The sequence below is a fragment of the Ornithodoros turicata genome, chromosome 2 (assembly GCF_037126465.1).
Source record: "Ornithodoros turicata isolate Travis chromosome 2, ASM3712646v1, whole genome shotgun sequence".
In the NCBI taxonomy this organism is placed as follows: Eukaryota; Metazoa; Arthropoda; class Arachnida; order Ixodida; family Argasidae; genus Ornithodoros; species Ornithodoros turicata.
The window spans coordinates 90376182-90388333 of record NC_088202.1 but is presented as its reverse complement, the minus strand read 5'-3'; the positions used below and the strand labels follow the sequence as shown (position 1 = coordinate 90388333).

General features: G+C 49.8%; 2 protein-coding genes across 2 annotated transcripts; both read right to left on the bottom strand.

The window, feature by feature from the left end:
• Window positions 1-5351: 5351 nt before the first annotated feature.
• LOC135384860 (uncharacterized protein K02A2.6-like) lies at window positions 5352-6780 on the bottom strand. Its single transcript, XM_064614044.1, has 2 exons — window positions 6292-6780; window positions 5352-6242 (listed from the first exon to the last, which is right to left on the bottom strand). The coding sequence occupies exons 1-2, from the start codon at window positions 6778-6780 to the stop codon at window positions 5352-5354; spliced, it is 1380 nt and encodes a 459-aa protein (XP_064470114.1).
• A 1593-nt stretch (window positions 6781-8373) lies between these two features.
• On the bottom strand, window positions 8374-9215 carry LOC135384859 (uncharacterized). Its single transcript, XM_064614043.1, has 2 exons — window positions 9043-9215; window positions 8374-8929 (listed from the first exon to the last, which is right to left on the bottom strand). Exons 1-2 carry the CDS (start codon window positions 9213-9215, stop codon window positions 8374-8376), a joined length of 729 nt encoding a protein of 242 aa, XP_064470113.1.
• Between the last annotated feature and the right edge of the window lie 2937 nt (window positions 9216-12152).

Here is a 12152-nt window from a genome sequence, read left to right as displayed (position 1 = left end):
GATTAACACGCGACCTGAGAAAGCACAGAGCGTCGAGGGTGGTGTCCCCCAGTTCGGAGCGAGCTTTCGTGCAAATACTAATAATAATCGTTTGTTTACGTCGCGAGACAACTGAGATCTGTGCAAATACTGGCTGCCGAACTGAAGGTCCGTTCAGAAGAAACGAGAGTCAGCAAATATCTGCACGCACGTGTAGGCAGCGGTCCTGTGCCACCTCGTCATAAAAAGTGCTATTTCCTTACGTAGAGCCGCAGCGACGGCGGGAAATTCCCGGGATTTTTCGGAAGAAATCCCGGGACTTCGTGACGTCATAAATTGGCCAAGATCCCGGGATTCGGGATATCTCGGTTGACAACCCTAGGCCCACTACACAGCTCCACTAACAACTGTTTAATGAAAATTCGTCCCACAGGTCAAGTCTAATAAAAACTAGTAAAACAACATAAAACGATGACGTAAATGGAAGATGAGAAATACACCCCCCGGTGGTATGTTGATACTCTTTTCATGCTTCTACTCTGTTCTCAAGATACCTTATCTCCTCAATGGTTCGAGCAACAGAAGGTTCACTAATACATTCTGTTCCGTGTTTCTTTATCAAAAAGGCCTCAAACATTTTTCTTTCAAATCTTCTCTTAAAGAGACCTTTAACCTCAGTCCTATTAAAAATCGGAGTGCACCCACACTGTTTTACATGGGCCCCCAAGGTGCTCACTACATTGCCCTTTACGTTGTTCTCGTACTCTCCCACATAAACTTATTTACATGACAACTGAATCTGATATACAATAGAAGACTGACATTCAACATAAGTCGTTCTGTGCTTTTTGTCGCATTTTTCTTGGGGTTTTCCATTCGTTAATGGAACAAGTGAGGACAGCTTAGGTAGGGAACTAAAAACCACCTGGATACCAAATCTGCTAGCTACTAAACATGGCATGACCTGAGGTCTACTGGTGGGTAAACTTTTAACTTTTTTCACTCCTTTTAACTCTTTAAGCATTCTTCTTGAGATTGCCAAAATTACATGGGAAGGATACCCTGCTTCATTCAGGCGGTCTATCTTAAACATTATACGTACTCACTAGTTTTACGCGGGCAATACTTTTGTACTGCTGTTTTAATACACGACATCCCAATTCCATTTTTTTTTTCTCATTTTTGAATGACTTGAGCTATATGGTAACAACGATTTTCTAGATCTTTCTTTGTACTGCCAACAAAGGTGACCATCTCCTTGAGTCAATTCAAGATCCAAAAATTGTAGTTTTCCTTCAACCTTAGTGGATCTGTGTGGTGTACCGTTCTCCTGTCCTTGTGTTTTGGCTCCTAGTTCCAAACCTAAATGTTTTATTTTATTGATTGATTGCGGTGAAATTCACATCTATCATCTTTCGAAAATTTCGATTTAGCTAGGAGTGTGCTTACGAGTGGTGGTGGCATGCTATTTTCGAGCGGTCTGCCTGCCGGTGTGGCGGCATGTTCTCTAGGAAGATTGGCCGGCTACCCGGGGCTAAATTGTTAGAGTCAGTGCAGCGGTCAGCACCACCACCAGCACCATTGTCGCAATCAGCCGCGTGCCCCCGGTGGCACGCCCACGCCGACTCTTTGGTGACCGCCTTCAGATTGCACGCGGAGTTAATTTGACCACATGTTGCAGCTGAGTCTCATTCCTCCATCATCCAGCCAGTGGCCATGATCCTTTCCGCTTCACCTTGTGCCCAAGAAAGAACCCAATGATTGGCGACCTTGCAGCGACTATACGGGGTGTTTGCTCTAACGTGTCCAGAAATGTTATTTAAAGCGAGCGATAAAAGACAAACGAGCGCTACTTTTCAGCTACTTGACTAAGAAACAGGCGCTACTAGTGAAGCAGTACCTGTTTCTTACTCAAGTAGCAGAAAAGTACCGCTTACTTTTCTTTTATCGCTCGCTTTTAAATAATTTCTGGACACGTTAGAGCAAACACCCTGTATATGGGGCCCTCAATGCCTGTATGGCACCGGACCAGTTTCCCATGCTGCACATCCATGACTTCACTGTTGGCCTTGCGGGCACTATCTTGTTCAGCAAACTCGACCTGGTAAACGCTTATCATCAAATTCCTGTGACGCTCGAAGGTATCCCAAAGACGGCCATATACCATTTGGCCTGATTTGAGCTTGTCCGTATGCCGTTCGGCCTTCGAAATGCCGCTCAACCTTTTAGCGGTAATCAGAGAGATCGTCCGCGGTCTTCACTCCATATTTGTTTACCCCGATGACTTGCTTGTCGCCAGCCAGAGCTCCAAAGAGCACCAGTCTCTTCTCCGTCAGCTCTTTCAACGCCTCGATGTGAACGGTCTCCTCGTGAACCCTAGAAGAAGAACAGTCTCTGTTCGAAATATCGGCGGCTTCTGTCCTGAGGCAACTTCCTTCCTACATCTCTACCGGTTCGCTGGATTTCTACCCATCTACTAGCAAATACTTGTTCGCCGCCCTCATTAGAGTTTCTCGTGCACGAGGTCTCTACAGAAGACATTTCCCCTCTCCGGTCTCCAAGATGCAAGAAATCCAATGTTTTTCGGTGCCATCTTCACTGCGGAAGCTTAGAGAATTTGTGAGCCTCATCAATTTATTTTATGTATGTATATTTATTTCATCACTGAATGACACAGGCCAATGACAAAACGTCCCTGTTCGTAGCTTGACGAGGCCCTGGCCCACTACAGTAGTAGCATCGTGAGTACATAAATCAGATATTCACAGATATTCTTCTGTCCCCCCAAAAAATTTACAATGACGCTTTTGGAGGACCTCAGCAGATCCAGGTCAATACCCATAAGTCCGAGAAATGTCATCATGACGTTGGTAGACAGACTGAAACCAAAACAAATCGGAAGGAGAGGGCTGGTTTCCACGAATGGGCACTTGTTCACTGCCTCCTATTGAAAGAAAAGTAGGAACGAAGGTCGTGTCCCTTTAAGGGACCATCGTAATCCCCTCAAGACCGTGGCTTTCGTGCGCGACCTTGTTCGCTCCTAGCTTCGAGCGTAGTTCAACTCTACCAAATTGGTGGCGCTGTCGAACACTATGACGTCATTTCTTTACAAAGAGGGAGGGGTCTATTCTATTCAAAAGACTGCGGATGTCCACAGTCGCTTCTTACCTCACTGCCCCGACATCATTCGCCCCTGACGGACCTGCTTCGAATTACCTGTGACCAGTGGCGTAGCCAGACCTCCATGGTAGGGGGGGGGCTCATACGAAAACTCGCCCCCCTCATACTTTGAAAGCCATTCAAGAGTGCCCTCGCTCATACTTTGAAAACCATTCAAGAGTGCTTCTTAGATAGACGCCATGAACTGCAAGAACTTTCGCGATCGTCACAGTGGTCCCCCCCCCTCCCCATATAGTATGTTCTGGGATTTGCACGATTTGTGTGGGTCGGTCCGTGGCAGGTAGGGGGGGCACGAGCCCCCCCTAGCCCCTCCCGTGGCTACGCCACTGCCTGTGACACACGGGCAGGCTTGAACTCATTTGAAGTAGGGGTCCTTTACAGCTTTGAAGGGCTCCCTATCGTGGGAGCAAATCAATTGGCGCAAACGCCGTACCGGTAGGAGTCCTCCTCTGGAAAGGCCTCTAGAGTACCCGCGTGCTAGGGGTATAGGCATCGAAGGTAATGGGCACCAGAAGCTCTCGACGCCTTACAGAATGTCAAAGCGGCTCTTGCCTCGGTCTCTCGCTGGTGCACCTCGTCTCTTCCGCCCCCCCCCTCCTCCTCGCGGTTTACCCCTCTGGTCATGCCGTAGGCGCCGTCCTTCAGCAATCTCAGTCTGGCGATGCCTGGGCTTCCTTGGCCTTTTTTTCCTCAGCATCTCAAACCGTCTGAGAAGTATACATGCCGCCAATAGACGACTTCAGAAAATCCCAGAGAGCTTAGAGCTGCTTTGAACTGTAGTGGGGAAAAACTGGGAGGTACCCGGGCTCGAATCCCAGTGCCGGCTGTGACTGAACACACGAACAGTAATTCACACTCGGTGCTCCCTCTCGCCAGCTCGTGTCTTTTTTTGAGTGGACCTCGATATTCCCGGTTGCGAAATCCCCGATCTGGAAATTCCTGTTCTCGAAACAAGGAAAATCAAGGAGAATGCTCGATTGCTTAGATGGTATATGCCCTGTTTAAAAACACGGTATCACTATTTAACAATCGATGTCTGTCCAAGTCGTTTTAGCGAACGAAAGTCAAATTTTAGCGGTCGTTAGACTTAGCGGGGTAGACACGACGGAAACTCCACGTTGGTTAGTTTATTATTAGGTTAGTCCAAGTTTGGTGTTTGCATTTTTCTGTCCAGGTTAGACTAAGTTCGCTGTTGGCAGTTTCCCGCGCGCGACTGCGCAATTTATAGTGAAGTAACGTTTATTGCCAGTAGTTTATTTTGCAGCGGGGGGGGGGGGGAGAAAAGAAAAAAACGAGAACGCAGGGTGCAGGACCTGAACAGGCGGACAACCATATACGTGGACAGTGGCAAGTTGTGCATTTGACTTCAAATGTAGGGTATGAGGAGTATCAATATTTGTATGTCTATATTATACAGGGTGCTTTCATCTGACGTGTTATTAACTACTGTAAAAAATGTACTTGTCCGAAAAAGACGCGGTCAACGGTATTTATCTTCTTGGAACTTTCGCCACGACTTCCGCGGATATTAATAGACCTCTTCCTGTTTGTAAACAAATGACGTCAGCTAGAGGGCGAACAAGGTCGCGCGCGAAAGCCACGGTCTTGGGGGATTACGATGGTCCCTGAAGGGACGCGACCTTCGGTCCTACTTTTCCTTCAATAGGAGGAAGCCAACAAGTGCCCATTCGTGGAACCCAGCCCTCCCCTTCCGATTTGGTTCGGTTTCAGTCTGTCTACCAACGTCATGATGACGTTTCTGGGCTAGAGGTCTATTAGCTTTTTTGGGCGGGAACTCGACATTTTGCCAAGTTCAAAGACACGTTCCTTGTTCCACTGTCAACAACAGCAAATATTGGAAAATAGTCATTCTGAGACGCGCGAAGTGCCGGCCACCCCATTTCGCAGTCATGAAGTACTGTGAGAGGCAGCCTTGCCCCACCCTTCACCGCGTATCGTTTCTCCTATCGTTCTTTCCTCTCTCTTTGCGCACGTGTTGCTGGCGTTGCATCTTGAGCGCTTACTGAAGTGACCAAGGGTCCAGCAGGAGTCCAACCAACAACCAACCGACCTTTATTAGGTTCCGAACAAAGAGTCATTCGCGTGAGTTTTGCACGCCACACGCGCGCTCGCTCCAGCTGCTGCGGTACTAACCGCGGGTGTTTGAACAGATACATAACAGTCCTTCCCACCTAGCCGGAGACACCTACACCGTAGAAGTCTGGCTTACGCAGAGTTCTCTTTGGTCGGCACACAGGAGACGAAGGGCTGTCACCACAGTCCCTGAACGTACTGTCGATCTCTTGTTCTAATGGTGAAGTCGGTGACCACAACCAGTCGCCATCAGACCTATCGCTCTCGGTCCGTTGCGTGCATCGTTTTCGTATTTGGTTGATGTGAACTCGTTGAAGGCCACCGTCACTACGTCTCAGCTCATGGATACAGGCACCCTGGGTACGCATTACTGTCGCAGGTATCCACTTATTGCCTCCAGTGTAGTCTCGCACGAAGACTTCATCTCCCACTTGAAACTTCGGAGTGTCCTCCTTGCACCGCTGCTCTTTCGTGGCATTGGTAACCGACTGAACCTGATGAATTAGTGTCTTCAATCGTCGATTCATGAATAGTCCCGATGGAGTCTTCCCAGTGGTCGCCGATGGCGTCGCCCGCAGTGTAAACAACAATCGTGACAAACGACATTCAAGATTGTCGCGCCGTAGCTGGCGAAGCTTATTCTTCACTGTCTGCACCATTCGTTCGGCCATGCCGTTCGACTGCGGATGATATGGTGGAGAGAAGATGTGTTTGATGCCATTCCTTCTCAGGAAGTTTGCGGTCTCTAATGCAGTGAATGAAGTCCCATTGTCGGATACGACAATGTTCGGTAATCCGTGAGTCGAGAAGATCCTTCGCAAATGTCTGACTAGTTCTGCTGCGCTCATGGATGTGACTCGTACCACCTCCGGCCATCTTGAAAAGGCGTCCACCAGGACAAGGAAGGTCTGGCCCTGGAAGGGTCCCGCGTAGTCCATGTGAAGTCTTGTCCATGGCTTTTGTGTTGGTATCCACGGATGGGTCACGTCCTTTGGTGGGCACATTTCGTGACATCTGACATATTGTACATCGGCTCACCATGGCCTCAATATCTGCGTCAATACCAGGCCACCATACAAAGCTTCTTGCTAGTGTCTTTGTACGGACGATACCAGCAAGTCCTGAATGTAGAGTCGTGAGAATCTCCCGTCGAAGACTCTGAGGGATGATTACTCTCGTGCCCCAAAGTAGGCATCCGCTCTGTATGGATATCTCTGAGCGATGTGTCCAGTATTGCTTGGCATCCTGCTCTCCGGGTGCTGACTTTGGCCAACCGCCTAGAGTCCATTGTTGTATCCGAGACAGCAACGAGTCCTTTTCTGTCTCTGTAGCAATATTCCTTGCATGAATATCCGATTGTGGCACTTCTTCAATTAGGAAGACTTCGGGAGGATTAGGATCCTCAGGGTCTTCAGTCTGGACATGTAGGGGCAGTCGACTCAAGGCATCTGCGTTGCCCATGTCAGCTCCCTTCCTGTAACGAAGCTCGTAGTTGTACGCTCCCAATGTCAGTGTCCAGCGAAGCATTCGCGGTGAAAGAATTTGCTACATCTGCCGATGTGGGTGAAAAATCCCAAGTAATGGCTTGTGGTCCGTATAGACTACAAATTCCCGTCCGTAGAGGTACTGTCTGAACTTTGTGACTCCAAAAATAATTGCCAACGCTTCTCTGTCAATCTGCGCGTAGTTCCGCTCACTCCCGTACAGTGTTCGTGAAGCAAACGCGATCGGTACTACCAATCCAGCGTCGTTGACAGGTGACACCACGGCGCCTACACCGTACGGGGATGCGTCACAAACAAGAACTAAGTCCTTCGTTAAGTCAAAGTGGCAGAGGAGAAGTTCCGAACTCAGAGCATTCTTGATCTTTTCGAAACTTGCTGTGTGCGCCTTTGTCCACTTCCACTTGGCATTCTTGTCCAGCAGTCGGTGTAAGGGTTCAAGTAGTGTTGCTCTGTTCGCTATAAAACGCTCGTAAAAGTGAACTAGGCCAAGAAATGCTTGGAGCTCTTTCTTGTCCCTCGGTTCTCTTGCGTCGTGAATAGCCTTTACCTTGTCGGCGCATGGACGTATCCCTGCGGCGCTGATATTGAACCCTAAGAAGTCCATGGAAGGTACGGCAAACAAGCACTTCTTGCCGTTGAGTCGCAGCCCTGAATGTTGTAAACGTTCCAACACCGCCTGAACTCTCTGGTCATGTTCTTTAACACACCTGCCGGTGATGATGATGTCATCCAGGTATACCGCAACACCTGGTATGTCTCGCAGTAACGTCCCAATAAAACGTTGAAAAATTCCAGGCGCGGCAGACACACCGAATGGTAAGCGCTTTACTTTGAAAAGGCCCAATAGTGTGTTCGGCGTCAAGAGCTTCGATGATTCTTCATCAACTGGCAACTGCAGGTACTCCTGTGCGAGGTCGAGCTTACTGAAAACCGCGCCATTTGCCAAGATGGCAAACATCTCCGTTGCCGTTGGTAACGGGTACTTGTCTGGTTGACTGACGGTGTTCACCGTACACCTGTAGTCTCCACATATTCGCAAAGTACCGTCACGCTTGTGCACGGGAACTATCGGTGTGGCCCACCTCGAAAATGCTATAGGCTCCAGTATTCCTTCAGAGACCATCTTCTGTATGGCAGTGGCCACCTTGTCCCTCATTGCGAACGGAATTGGACGACATTTCTTGACCTTCCCCAGTCGTTCACCAAACACTGGGTTGCTCAACCATGCCCGTCTCTCGTCGGTGGCGGCGTGAACTCCCTGGACCTGAATGCCTAAATCCTTGAACCACGAACGCCCCAGCAAACAAGGTCCATCACCAGGTGCTACTAGAATCGACTGTCGAGTCTTCACGTTCTTGAATTGTACATCGACGTCGAGTGACCCCAAGATATAGGTACCTGCTGATGAGCCCACGACCACAGAATCGTCGATGATGGCTGCAGCCTAGGAGGTTGGCTCCATAGTCTTCTGTACGTGAACTCGCTGAGAATCGACGGCCCAGCTCCCGAATCCACCTCCATGGTTACTGAAGCTCCGTCAAGTACAACGTCCACCTTAATCGGTTCCCCGTTTCTGGTAGACCGTAGCGGACCTAAGTGATACATACTGTCATTCTCAGGCATCTCGTCCTGCAGATGATGCACCGGTCCTTGTGGTGAAGCTCTCGTAGCAGCCTCCTTGAAACATAACGTGCTCCAAGTGGCCTTTCTTCTTGCAGAAGTTGCAGGTTGCATCATTGAAACGACAGCTCTGGCCTCCATGGCACTGTCCACAGCGAATACAGATGTTCCTTGTCCTGTTGGGAAATTGCAATCTGGACTTCTGCTGCTTGCTTGCTTTAGTCTTCGGATGACTCGAAGTGTAGTTGATGTCTCTCGTAGATTCCTTGATCTCGGAAACGTTCTTGTTAGCCGCCTCTGCAGCTAGGGCTAACTCCAAAGCAGACTTCAGTGTCAAACGAGGATCTGCGAATAAACGCTTCTGGGTCGCCTGATCCCTGATGCCGCAGACCAGACGATCTCGAAACATATCATCCAAATCCGTGAATTTACAGAACTCACTGAGTCTTCGGATTTCGGCCATGTATTTCGTTATGCTCTCCCCTTCGCGCTGATCTCTCTTGTGAAAATGAATCGTCGAAGGGTCTCCGAGGGTTGCGGGGCGAAATGCACTGTAAGTGACTTGTGCACCTCGCTGTATGAGCACTCCGACACTTTCCGTGGAAGCAGCAGAGATCGAGCCAGGGCATAAGTCTCAGGTCCACACAAGGTTAAAAAGACTGACCTCCTACGACTTTCCTCCGTGATTCCATTTGCTTCGAAGTAGAGATTCATGCGTTCCAAGTAGCAGTCCCAGGCGTCTGGCGTGTTCGGATCGAACGGCTCGATGTGTCCCAGGTACCCAGCCGTTGCTCGAACGCCTTGCGACGTGGAATCTCCGGCGGCATCAGTGGCCATCGTCGACTGTGGTATTAACTCCGTATCCGTCGTCGCCAATTGAAGTGACCAAGGGTCCAGCAGGAGCAGGAGTCTGATTGGAGAAGTGAGAGAATGGTCCTTCGCGTTTGTTTTCGCTGACCTTGACACGTCGCGGATCATGGGCCGAGAGAGGAGAGTTTCCACAGTTCAAAGCGAAGTGTGTGGAGTGTCGTAGGGGAAAGCAGGTGAGGTCAGCCTGTCTATATGACGGCAAGTTGCAATTGATTGGAAAAGGGTGGGTACAGTACCGGCGTCTACTTTTCGGCTCCGGGGGACAAATGGGAAATTTGCCTCTCCCCCCCCCCCCCATATTCTTGCTTCCAGAAAGGTGTCTTTCTTTGCGCGCCTGTAGGTGGGTATCAGGGGGGCAGTTGCCCCCCTGCCCCCGTAGACGCCGGCCCTGGGAGGAGAGAGGGAAGTGAGGATGAGAGGAGGGTGGTGAGGTAAGGGGCAAAAAACCCCAGCTGAAGAAAGAAAAAAGAAAAAAAAAGATCAGAGGCGGTTGTGGAGTCCCGCTGACTTGAGGAATGAGAGCAGTTCATGCTGGACGATCGTGCGGCAGAGGAGTGTACCCGAGGGGTAGAGTACGTTGACAATGCTGCGATCACTGATGCCAGCGGCTTCCAGATTCTGATGGAGGCGTGCCCTAGCGGCGAAGCAGGTGGGGCACTGTCTCTCTGATATGGCAGGTGTGACACAGCGGGTCTCTTGTGTGTCCATGTAGGAAGCAGTGGTTTATCCAGAATCCCAAGCATGGAGGGGTGTTGAAAAAAAAATTGGGGTGGGGGGGTCATTATTATAGTTACGTCATTACAGCTTAACATATCATTACAGACATGTGTCTAAAGATGAAATCGCAAGGGCACCCCCTGTATAGGGTACACAGGTGAAAAAGGGGGTGTCACTGAACATTTGGGGGGTGTTGGGGGTGTAGGCGGATCTGGATGGATCACTGTTAGGAAGTCTTGGGATCTGGTGCGAGCACAGTTGGTCCCAAGTCGAAAGAGCAGGGACAGCTTTGTCCCGGTGAAGACCGGCGATGGAGCAAAGTGGAAGAGCTCTACCCTCCGCAGTGGGCTTATGGAATAGCCAGACGCTGAGCGCTTTGGGATTTTTTGAACTCGTCTATTTCGACGACCAGGGGTTCCGGTAACGTGCGCCACAAATCTCTCGCACACGGTGCTGGAAGCAATGTTTACCTCCTCCACGTTGCTACTGGGTCGGGATTGAACCTGCGATCGTGAGCTCAGCAAGCAACAACGACTGAGCTACCCAGGCCAGCGAAAGGCGCAGCTTAGTTTCTCAGGGCTCAGTTCAAGGTTTGAGAAAGTGAGGCCCCAGTGGAAAATCACAAGCTGGAACCAGTTAGGGATCATGCTGGTTCTGAATGTTCTTGTGGCTCTGAACTGGTTCCAGCTTACCACGGGAGACCAGCTGATCGGCTGGTCTCCCGTGGCAAGCTGGTAACCTCGAGGTTGTCTAAGCAGGAAATCCGACCAGCTGAGATTGTTCTAGCAGAAATGGAGACCACGTACAATTGGTTTAAGCTGGATATTATCCAGTTGAAAAGGTTCCAGCAGAACTGTGGTCCATCTACAAGGGTTCATTAAGACCGGTTCCAGTTGGATCCATCAAAGCTGGTTTCAGGTAGCAATGAGCGACGTACAGCGATGCACAGATGGTGAGAAGGCAGCAGGAAAGAATGGGGGCAGAGGGGTTAGTATGCGTCCTGGGCCGACTTCAGGGGAAAATGCGCCGACATTCGTCTGGAAGGTCTGCCGGAAAACTCGACAGCACAGCCGGTGCGGGTATTCGAACCCGCGTCACCTCCCAGTCTCGTCGTGGAAAGCGGTCACCCTAACCACTATGCCACGGGAGCTGGTGGGGAGACGTTAGACATTGGGCGGCTATGAGCGATGTACAGAGGTGCACAGATGGTGAGAAGATAGCGGGAAAGAGTGGGGACAGAGGGGTTAGTACGCGCCCTGGGCGAACCAACCACCTCCCGGTATTCAGCATGACCGGCATCTGCAATGTATCTGGCAACATTGCTCCCCGAAGGTCGACTTCAGTCTCCTCACTACAGCTGCTGGCAGCCCTAAACCCAGGGATATTCCTAGGATTTTCATCTCGGGGGTGGGTATGACGCCCATATCTACTGCTTTTGAGTCATTTTTGGCCTTTCTGGCTGGTGTTTTTTCTTCTTCTTTTTTTATTGAGGGGGTTGTAGGATTTTTTTTTTTGAAGAATTAGGGGGTGCGGGGAAATTCTCTGCCTCCGACACTGACTGAAGAGCGGAGAAGCTCGAGCTGTTGCCAGGAGGCAAACTCTCGAGGACATCACCTACTGTTGGAGAATCCGAATCTGTCGAATTTTGCGGTCTCTTTCGAATACTAATGGAAGCGCGTAATGTTCAGTGACTGCATTTATGTTTTGCGTACTGGAGTCTTCGAGTGAGGTCGATTTATAATACGAAATAAATATTTTTGGTCCACTGTGGCACTTTAAAGTGGACTAGAAAGAACAGACTAAGAGGCAGCACTGTTAAATGAGCAATGAGACTGCATTTAACAAGGCCCGAAACGCTGTTTCATTCGTCAATCTGCCCATTATGAGCTACCATGCAAAATATTTCCGGTGCGCGGTATATTGTTACTGCGCAATCAAATTTACAAAATAAATAAAAAAAAAAAAAACACTTCCACGAGCAACCCACGGACAGCCAGCAAGATCGGCTCGCGTGACGTCAGCAAGTCACACGCCTTTGTTTCTTTCTTCTCAGCTCACGCGCTTGAGCTGCGCCACGAGTCACATGATTGGCCTTGCAAAGGGGGATAGGTGACGTCATGACGCACCCTCCTCCTCCCCTCATTCTTTGACACGCTCTTTCCAAGAGTGGAGGATTTTTAAAGGTGT

Excerpts from the sequence above, each read along its gene's own strand:
- LOC135384860 (XM_064614044.1), bottom strand. The coding sequence starts at position 6,780 with ATGCTTCGCTGGACACTGACATTGGGAGCGTACAACTACGAGCTTCGT. Across the intron at positions 6,243-6,291 it reads ACGCAGATATTGAGGCCATG|GACGTGACCCATCCGTGGAT; the intron begins GTGAGCCGATGT and ends TGCCCACCAAAG.
- LOC135384859 (XM_064614043.1), bottom strand. The coding sequence starts at position 9,215 with ATGGCCACTGATGCCGCCGGAGATTCCACGTCGCAAGGCGTTCGAGCA. Across the intron at positions 8,930-9,042 it reads ACGGAGGAAAGTCGTAGGAG|TGCATTTCGCCCCGCAACCC; the intron begins GTCAGTCTTTTT and ends AGTCACTTACAG.